Source organism: Chelonoidis abingdonii, chromosome 3, assembly GCF_003597395.2.
Source record: "Chelonoidis abingdonii isolate Lonesome George chromosome 3, CheloAbing_2.0, whole genome shotgun sequence".
Lineage (NCBI taxonomy): Eukaryota > Metazoa > Chordata > Testudines > Testudinidae > Chelonoidis > Chelonoidis abingdonii.
This window is the reverse complement of record NC_133771.1, coordinates 108,315,482-108,326,010: the sequence shown is the minus strand read 5'-3', so window position 1 is coordinate 108,326,010 and position 10,529 is coordinate 108,315,482. Positions and strand designations below refer to the sequence as shown.

Here is a 10,529-nt window from a genome sequence, read left to right as displayed (position 1 = left end):
TTGTCTGCAATGCAGTCCAGGAACTTATTGGATAGTCTGTGCCCCGCGGAGTTATTTTCCCAGCATATATCTGGATAGTTGAAGTCCCCCATCACCACCAAATCTTGGCCTTTGGATGATTTTGTTAGTTGTCTAAAAAAAGCCTCATCCACCTCTTCCACCTGGTTAGGTGGCCTGTAGTAGACTCCTAGCACGACATCATCCTTGTTTTTTACCCCTTTTATTCTAACCCAGAGACTCTCAACACTTCCGTCTCCTATGTCCATCTCCACCTCAGTCCAAGTGTGTACATTTTTAATACATAAGGCAACACCTCCTCCCTTTTCCCTGTTTATCCTTCCTGAGCAAACTATACCCATCCACACCAACATTCCAATCGTGTATTATCCCACCAAGTTTCAGTGGGATAATACACAGATACAACCTTAAAAAGGAAAACACCTGCATTTTTGTAGACTAACATTAATGAAAAATGGGAATTGGTACGTAAGGTAATATCTCTTATTGGACTGACTTCTGTTGATGAAAAAGATTGGCTTTGTCATAACAGAAGTTGCTCCAATAAAAAAGAGTACTTCACCCATCTTTCCTCTCTGATATCCTGGGACCAACACAGCTGCAACAACACTGCAAACAACAATATGTGAATTATCCCTACCCATGCCATCTAATTAATGTAAATAAGATTTTAATTTCAAAATCTCCTTGGGACCATTTAAAATAACAATTAGCCAAGGGCCAGGGTCCTTACTACATTGCTGAAATTGCTCATTCTATAAATGGTGGAGAGGAGGAGGGTGTTTCAGTTGTTTCTGGTAACCCAGTTTTTCTGTCAAAGTAGATAGGCATAACTTTCCTAAATGTCTTTTAAAAAACTTCTATGCAGTATAGAAGTGTCTTTAAAATGGTGACAAAGTTATGTTCTGTTTGCCTTGGTAACACAACTATGCTGACTGAAGCAAATTAAAAACGTTAGCTTCAGTAGTGTAGAAAAGGCCTGTGAAATGAATACTCAACCAGAGTTGGGCAGGTGGAGTGAGAACCATTTCTGCTCATCCTTTTCCATGTTCACAGATCTTTTAAACATAGAAGGTGCCAATGATAGTGGGAATGACCCAGCTCCTCAGATCCCTTGTTGCTTCCACTTGCTGAAAACTGATCATCTAGAGTGCATCCGCTTGATTTTGCTGGATGATTCACTCTCAGTGGATGTGGAGCTGGAGACCTCAAGGCTACTCCTGTTATGCTGTGTGGAAATTTTTCTTCCTAACCCCTCATTTGGTCTCAACTTGAAAAAGGGGTCTGAAAAAAATCTATTTGGTTATCTTTCCTTGGTGAATGATGGACTATCCATTTTCGCTGAGTGTTAAAAATCAAGATATTTTCTCTTGCAAAATTGTTTCTTGCATGTACAGTTTTGAAGATGTTTGCCTCTGCTTATGGTAACAATATTATGAAACTAAACCAAGCCAGCAACAATATCATGAAACTAAAACTGCTCTGTTTGCTGCTACAATTCAAAATCGTTTGAGCAGGTGTTTGAAATTGACAGTCTTCTGTTTCATTCTGCTGCTGTTTGGGAGAGCTGCAGGTAAATGGAGTGAGGAGGTGGAGTGATTCACAGAGACGGAGGGTCCCTAAATATAGGCTGTGGGGATTTAGTTTGATCTTATAAAACCAAGCATTTTATACTTGCAATTTTCCAAAGAAGTTAGACATTTGTGAAAGTTAGAAACATGTTACTCTTCTAAAGGCTTGCTTGCACATGGAGTTAGTCAGAATCTGACTTTTGCGAGAAGTGTATAGCTGTTTTCCAAATGTAGTTATACCTGAATAGGTCCATATGTGGACACTTTTATTTGAGTGCCTTTTTTCCAAATTGTTAAATAATGTTGGGATGCAGAAGCATTTATGGATCAATCCTACTTAACATCGAAGACCTGTGGAAAAATTCCTGTTTAGTTCAGTGGAGGTAATAGTGAGCTCTTAATTTACATACGGCTGTGAGGTGCTCAGATACCTTGGTGCTGTGGGCTGTAAAAATACCTAAATTGAGACCAAGTTCATTTACTCTGACATACCAGATACTAACTAAAATGTGATTTTGTTTGTACGAACCCAAATCTGTGTGTAGAACTTTTCTGTGCTGGACTCTTCATACAGATCGTGGAATGCTGAATTCTGGTGCAATGTTTTCCTAATATGCTCTTTGACATTCTGATTCCTTCTGTGTAAAAGAACAAAATTCCTCATACAATGAAATATGGTGGGTAGCAGATTAATTACTGTCCATATCTTTTATGCTCCCATAAGACTGTAAAAGAAAACTTTAGGAGAAAATATTAGGGATTTAAATGTCTGTACATGTTTTTGGACATTTCTTCAGGCATACGTATCTAATGTATCCATATATGGCTAATAGCCTTATTAGGTGTTGCACAGAGACCCCCTTATAAGTTTTCATTGATGTCATTTAAAAAGAGGATTCCGGTTAGACCCTGTCTACATAGCATTTTCCTCAGTGATATTTTTGAACACATATTATGTTAAACAAACCTTTCTGAACAAAATTGTTCCTCATCCACATAAGCCTTTTTAGGAAACTGAATATGCATATCATTCAAAATAATTTTAATGTTTTACAGGAATTAATATTTCTGAACACATTTTGAGAATTTTAAAATCACTTCATTGATTAACATCTAGAGGCCTAAGGTAAGATTAACACTTGGTTTATTTCTGTCACTTTTGTATTTCTAGTCTTATTTGAACCTGCCTATTTAAAACATGTACAGTGAATGGTTTCATCCTCCAGAGACTACAATATTTGTGAATGTATGGGTAAAATGTTTACTTCTAAAAAATTTCAGTATTCAATATATTTTGCATCTAGTAAAATGTTCTGTGTATGTGATGTCCAGTTGAGAATATGCCTACCCCTAGAATGTAGTTTGTAAATGTATAATCAGTAATACTAAATAGTCACAGTGAAAAATTATGAACAGATTGCATCCTTAAAATGGAAATAATCAGGTTCTGTTATGAATTCTATTTTTAATCTCTCTTATTAGTCCTGTTGGAAAAATTGATTTGACTTGAAAATTGCCAGGCTTACCAGAAAAATAAGGAGAATTTTTTCTATTAACTTTGAAGAAAATCTGTAAATCTGGTCATAAAATGTAATACTTTGTAACTTTCCACATAGCCTGTGAAAGAATTTTCAGTGAGATTTAACTGTAGTGTTGAAGAAAATTGGTTGCAATTAAGCAGTTTGATTTAAAAAAATAAATAAATGTTAAGAGTATGGCTACAAGTGCTACAGTGGCATAGCTGCCATACTACAGCTATGCTGCTGCACCGTAGACACTTCCTACATTGACAAAAGGTTTTTTTTTAATTGATGTAGTGAAACCACCTCTCCAGGAGGTAGTAGCTAGGTCAAAGGAAGAATTGTCTTGCCCTTGCTGCATCTACAGTGGATGATAAGTCGTCCTAACTATGTTACACAGTGTGTGAAATTTTTCGCAGACTTGAGTGATGCATCTAGGTTGATGTAATTTTTAAGTGTAGACTAGGCTGACGTATGAGTAGTTTAATCATAGATCGCTGGCAGTAGCTTAGAGAGAACATATGGGACCTACATTTCATCTGGGTAAACAAGTTTCCCTGAAGCTCAAGCATTAGAGGACTGCCTTTTTGGAGTGAAGACTAAAGTTCTGGCTTTTGCAAGTTTGTGTTTTGTCTAGTTCTATACACAATTGTTTTGTTGCTTTGGATTTATTTCAGAATGGCAAGTGGGTGTTTTTCTGCAAATTACAAAGAAAATTCATCAACCTCTGTTTAAATCATGAAGTTATCCTGAATGTCGAGCCACTTACTAGCAGTTATTTATTTATAATGGAACCATGGTAGCCTTATGTTCATTCCCTTTGTAACTTTAAAACAATTCTAATGTGGCATGAAAGTTTTGTTATGGAAGCTTTTTAAAGTATGCAAATATGTTTGAGTCCACTTAGCTTAAACAACACACTTCATTGGAAAACTTCAAACTTACATAGTGTTACATGCCAATTTTTAAATATTAAGAGCTTGCATTGCATGAAGTGTATACTGGGCCAGGAGAAATAGAATAGAAATGGGATACCCTGTGGATTATGCCTACTCTCTTCAGAGCAGTGCAAGGCAGGGGGAGCTGCAGACTTGAATAAACCTAAGAAGTTCCAGAGCTCTGCAGTGCAGTGTAAGGAAATGGAAATCAGGATCCCTGTCGAGCTTCTAAGCTCTACACTGACCATGTTTTTGGTTTTTCTATTAACTAACAACAAGCTGTTAACTTTAAGGTTGCTGATATATGTCTGTGTATATACACACACACGGAGCATTAGAGTAGAAAATTAAATGTTAAGGTACGTATATATTTAAATATGCTTACAGTTCATAATCTTTTAAATATACATCTGTAAAATGTCTGTGAAATTTAAGAGATTGCATAAACTGAGTGTTATATATATACCTACTTATAACAGTTCACTTTTTTACTGTTATGTGCTTAGGTTTCTTTAATTGGTAAATATCCTTGTGGAGGGCGAGGAGGGTGTATATGCACAGTAGCAACTTTAAGTTAAAGTTAACAAAGTTTTTGTTTTATATATAAATATAATGTGTGTATGTGTGACTGACTCCAACATCTGAAAAATATACATAGCTGCATGACAGAACATCCTTGTATTATTGCACTTGTATTGCCAATAATAGATAAAGGTTAGCTTTAGGCTTTTACAAAAGGATTATATAAAGTGTTAGTATCAATACATTTTATCCTTTTGCTTTAATTTATTTTAAATCATTGTATAGCACTGCTGATTTTGGACTCTGAGGGACATAAAACAAGAAGCTCCAAACTATTTGCCAGGAGTTTCAATTCAAGTCAGCAGTCAGCTGACTCTTTATCTCAAATGAATACAATTCAGGTTGAGTTATTTTCAAAGGAAAACAATCTTGAAACAAAATTCTTCTGTTTTTAACAGAACATAGGGAAGATTGAAACTCTAAACAGGAAAGAACTAAGTTGTGTGGTTTTTTTTGTCCGCCATGGCTGATGTTTCTTTGAGATTATATCTAGCCAGGATTGTCAGTTTAGGCGGCTAATGATCAGTTGCAAAGTGTTGAATTTATACCCCAGGTATCTTTATTCAGTTAGTTGCTGTCCTCTTAAGCAACTTAAAGCCTATAACAATTTTCATATTAATTTGTAAGAAAAATTTTAAAAAATGAAACTTAAAAAAAATCTTTGATTGGAAGAAATGTGATTGAGGCTATGTAGCTTTAGTCCATGTGAATGAAGGGTAATACACACAGCTCAAAATTACTATCTCTCTTACACAGAATGCTGGATGTTTCTTCATGTGCTGACCCTTAAAAAAAAGACACATCAGGTTGTGCAGTTCTGGAGAGAGCTGCAAGTTTTGGGTGTGTAGCTTGCTTTTGTGCTTCCAGCAGTCCATAATATTTTTTAAAGGCACATATTGTGTAGATAAAAAAACAAAAGATATTTTACTTAAATTGGCAGCTTTGATGCAAATTGTCATCTGTGTTTGAAGCCTTCGAAGTAGCTCAGACTTATACTATGAACTGAAGAAAGACGGTAGTTTTTCTTTAATGCTACGTCTCCCATATATATTATGGTTTCCATTCAGCAGTGAATAGAGTTTAAAAAAATATATCTTTAATCTGATTTCACACTTCTGAATTTTTTAAATTTTCACATGGAGAATTTGAATTGCTCAGGATGAAGATAACTTGTTTAAAAGTGAGATGAAAGGGAAATTGTCAAAATTGCATTAAATTGGCCTACGGTTTACATTCAGTGCCTGATTGCAGGTACAAAACACCTTCCAAGCTGCTACTGCATCTCACTTGTCCGAAGTTGGAAAAACATGTTGACCAGAAAACCTCCCCTTCCTTATTAAATCATTTGAGCTCTTGCTGAGGGGGGATTTCTTTGTCATCCTGGTCTCTCTCCCGCCCTCCCCCCAAAAGCTCTTCCATCCAAATAGTTAGGACATGAGATCTGGGGTAGTGGCTTGACAGCCCATCTCTTTCATGGATCTTAAGTCCATTATAAACTGATGAGATGGTTAGCAAAGCACAAGATTGTACAAAATTCTGCAAAGTATAGGAGATCACATGGGAGGAATGCATGTCTGAATAGTGTGTGCAAAGGAAAATCTCCAGTTTTCCCTCTGCCTCTGCTCCTAGTTGAGGGACAGATGCAGAACAGTTTGGGAAAGTTTGCATTGCCGTGCTGTATCTGTAGTGGCAGGACTTCATTTTATAATTATAAAATGGATAATATTTTTATTTTTTAAGCATCAGTAACTTAAAGAATCAGGATGGTCCAGTCAGTCTTGGATGTAATATTTTTCTTCCCCAAAGTGCTAAAGTGGTATTTACTTTTATATAGTAAAAATCTTTTTGACTAGTACACCCAGGTGTACTAGAAGAAAATATTTCTCTCTCTCTCTCTCTCTACTAAGAGATATATTCATGATATAACAGTAAGATTCACTAATCTGGCCTATATGAAATCTAAATGTTTTTCCTTTGGCTTTTTTTGGAGTTAAGACTAAAGTTCTGGCTTTTGCAAGCTTGTGTTTTGTCTAGTTCTATACACAATTGTTTTGTTGCTTTGGATTTATTTCAGAATGGCAAGTGGGTGTTTTTCTGCAAATTACAAAGAAAACTCATCAACCTCTGTTTAAATCACAAAGTTATCCTGAATGTCGAGCCACTTACTAGCAGTTATTTATTTATAATGGAACCATGGTAGCCTTATGTTCACTCCCCTTGTAACTTTAAAAAAAAATTCTAATGTGGCATGAAAGTTTTGTTATGGAAGCTTTTTAAAGTATGCAAATATGTTTGAGTCCACTTAGCTTAAACAACACACTTTTTTTCACTGTTCTTTCTTTTGGTTAGAAGTAATCCACTGAAGAAAATGGGTAGATCTAATTCTAGATCTCATTCTTCAAGATCAAAATCCAGATCTCAGTCCACTTCTAGGTCGAGGTCCAGATCACATTCTAGAAAAAAGAGATACAGGTAAATTGATGGTACTTTAATTTACAGTTCTTTGGGCTAATTTGATTTAATATTGTGTTATTTAGTTGCTCTTTTCTTTAATATCTTCTCCACTTGCATGTGGTCTTCAACAAAGGTGATTTTGTGACCTTAGTTCATCTTATTTGAGTTCATCTTAGTATAAATTCATCTTAGATGAACTAGATGTTAGTACTGTTGGTTTAATCATATACTGCCTCATTTATTTTACCTTTAAACTTCTTCAGGGTGTAGAACAAGGATGCTAATTATGCTTCCTGACTTTTTTTTTCCCCCTCTTTACATGGTATTTCATTTGTGTGGTCCCTTTCCTAATGGCTTGTCACTCTTTCTCACATATAGCTTTTCAAATCACAAATAACATATAGCACTGACTTAATTTGCAGCATCAAACTGCTGGTCTTTTTATTTGACAGATTACACAGAACGTAATCAATAAAGATGAATTATAAAGTTAATTTCTGATGTACTTTTAGTGTATTACCGACAAATTGCATTTGACATCAGGGTTTTAGTATAGTTATTTATCTTAAAGGATTTTTGAATTGTCACGTTCTAACTTTTCTTTTAACTTTAGTTCTAGGTCTCGGTCCAGGACATATTCACGATCTCGCAGTAGGGATCGTGTTTATTCTAGAGATTATCGCAGAGATTACAGAAATAATAGAGGAATGAGACGTCCTTATGGTTACAGAGGAAGAGGTAGAGGGTATTATCAAGGAGGCGGTGGTAGATATCATCGTGGAGGTTACAGACCTGTCTGGAATCGAAGACACTCCCGAAGCCCAAGGCGGGGTCGTTCACGTTCCAGAAGTCCAAAGCGAAGGTCTGTGTCTTCCCAGAGGTCCAGGAGCAGATCTCGTCGATCTTACAGATCTTCCAGGTCTCCAAGGTCCTCTTCATCTCGTTCTTCATCCCCATACAGCAAATCACCTGTCTCTTCCAAAAGACGTGGGTCTCTGGAAAAGCAGGCTAAGAAAACTGAGGGAGCTCCTCTGCAAGATAGCCCTTTAAAAAGTAAATCACAAGATGAACAGAAAGATACATTTGAACATGACCCATCTGAGTCCCTTGATGACTTTAACAAATCATCAGCAGCTTCTGGTGACATTTGGCCTGGCCTTTCAGCATATGACAACAGTCCAAGGTCACCCCATAGTCCTTCTGTTGCCTCCCCGCCCAGTCAGAGTTCATCTTGCTCTGATGCCCCTTTGCTCAGCACAGTGCAGTCAGCTAAAAACACACCTCAACATTCACATTCCATTCAACATAGCCCTGAGAGGTCTGGCTCTGGTTCCCTTGGAAATGGTTCCAGTCGCTACAGTCCTTCTCAGAATAGCCCATTGCATCACATCCCTTCAAGGAGAAGCCCTGGAAAGACAATTCCTTCACAGAGTGCTCCACGTGAGGAGGCTCGAATGCGCTCATTTTATCCTGAAGCTGGGGAACAGGAAACTGCAAAGGGTGGAAAGTTTCTAAAAAGGTAAGAACTATATCTGTAAAAGTCATGTTGAATCTTAAACTGTCCCTGCTCCGTCTTCGTTTAATTTACGATTAAGCCTCCTGGACTGCTCCATGAAACAGCCATGACTGCTTACCAATTTCAGTCTAGTTATGCTTAGCTTAACACGTGAAGAGCTTTCCCTTTTATTATATTTATAAGTTCTTGGCTTAGCTGTATCCTTGTCCCTTTCCTTTACAGTATATTTTTATATGTTCTGTTCACTAGTAGTATCTATAATGGCTTCATAATTAAAAAGTAAATGGGAAGGGTGTAGTGTATACCAGGTGTCTTCTGATTTTTATTTGCTAAAAAGAAGATTCTGTTCAGACTGACCTTTCATATCTCATAGAACGAAACTATCCTCTCTTCTCCTCCTCCTAGAAAATGGTTTTAAGTCTGTATGAGTTATGAAGAGTCCAAATCTTGGACTGGTTTGTTGAACTTAACTATGTCTACATGGAGGAAGGACTACATCAGGGGTTCTCAAACTGGGGGTCGGGACCCCTCAGGGGGTCACAAAGTTATTACATGGGGGGTTGCAAACTGTCAGCCTCCACCACAAACCCTGCCTGGTGTCCAGCATTTATAATGGTGTTAAATATATAAAGAAGTGTTTTTAATGTATAAGGGGGGGGTTGCACTCAGAGGATTGCTGTGTGAAAGGAGTCACCAGTACAAAAGTGTGAGAATCCCTGGACTACATTAAAACATAATGTATTTACATATTTTCCAGCTGACATCAGATGCTTAGGCATATATTTATAAAGTTGACATCTGAGATTTTTTTATTTTGATTATCAAATGTTCATAGAATATAAGAGTTGGTAGGGACCTCAGGAGGTCATCTAGTCCAATTCCCTGCTCAAAGCAGGACCCAATCCCCAGACAGATTTTTGCCCCAGATCCCTAAATGGCCTCTTCAAGGATTGAACTCACAACCCTGGGTTTAGCAGGCCACTGAGCTATCCCTCCTCTCACTAATTTCAGTTTCTTCAGTTCGAACTCTGAAGAAAAATACAGCTGTAGGAATCTTTGCTGTTTATGGAACTGAAATTAAATTGTTCAGTTACTGAATTGCTATTCATAAATGTACTTATAAAGGCACCAGGATTCAGATTTTCCCCTAAGCAAATACACTGCTGCCAGTGAGTAAATTAGAAACTATTAGCATGAAAATACTGTATTGAGATAGTGGGAGCTGAATGAAATAAGCATTAATTTTTAAATGCACTCAGCAGTGTTAAAGGAGTTAGGGTAGGTCTACGCTTAAACTGCTACAGTGGCACAGCTGCAGCACTTCACTGTAGACCATGCCTATGCCAAAGGGAGGGGTTCTCCCTGAGGCTATAGCTACATTGAAGATGCTACAACAGCAGCACTGCAGTTGTACCATTGTAGCATTTTACTTATGCTGCCGGGAGCGGTTCTCCTCTTGGTGTAGGTAATCCACCTCCCCGAGAGGTAGTAGGTAGGTTGATGGAAGAATTCTTTTGTTGACCTTGCACTGTCAACATCAGGGGTTAGGTCAACCTAGCTACGTCTCGGGTCATGGATTTTTCACACCCCTGAGAAATGTAGCTATGGTAGTGTAAATTCCCAGTGTACACAGAGGATTGAAAAGTCAGTTTACATAGTTGTTCACAGTATTCCTGAAGTCTTAGGCCTTGTCTGCACTGCAAAGTTTTGTTGGCAAAAGTTATGCTGCTTTAATTAAAACCACTGTTGCATGTCCACACTAGTTCCTTGTGTCAGCTCTTGCATTGACACACAGAGCAGTGCACTGTGGTAGCTATCCCAGTGTGCAACTGGCCGCAAGGTGCTTTGGGAAGGGTTTTCAATTCCTCCTGGGCAGGTACAGTGTCACATGATGCAGGTTTCTCAATTCCATCATTCCAGAGGCATCCTA

The 10,529-nt window shown here is 37.5% G+C and overlaps 1 protein-coding gene across 14 annotated transcripts in view; it reads left to right on the top strand.

Annotated features, from left to right (window-relative positions):
- Window positions 1–10,529, top strand: part of BCLAF1 (BCL2 associated transcription factor 1) — a 36,239-nt gene that overhangs the window by 10,100 nt on the left and 15,610 nt on the right. For all 14 annotated transcript variants that reach the window (XR_004372296.2, XR_012655549.1, XR_012655548.1 and 11 more), the window contains 3 exons: window positions 2,646–2,715; window positions 6,979–7,101; window positions 7,697–8,602. Coding sequence is in view for 11 of the 14 variants with exons in the window: in XM_032770157.2 (XP_032626048.1) it covers window positions 6,998–7,101; window positions 7,697–8,602 (1,010 nt within the window). In the remaining 3 variants the exon portion in view is untranslated. The remainder of the gene's footprint in view (window positions 1–2,645; window positions 2,716–6,978; window positions 7,102–7,696; window positions 8,603–10,529) is intronic.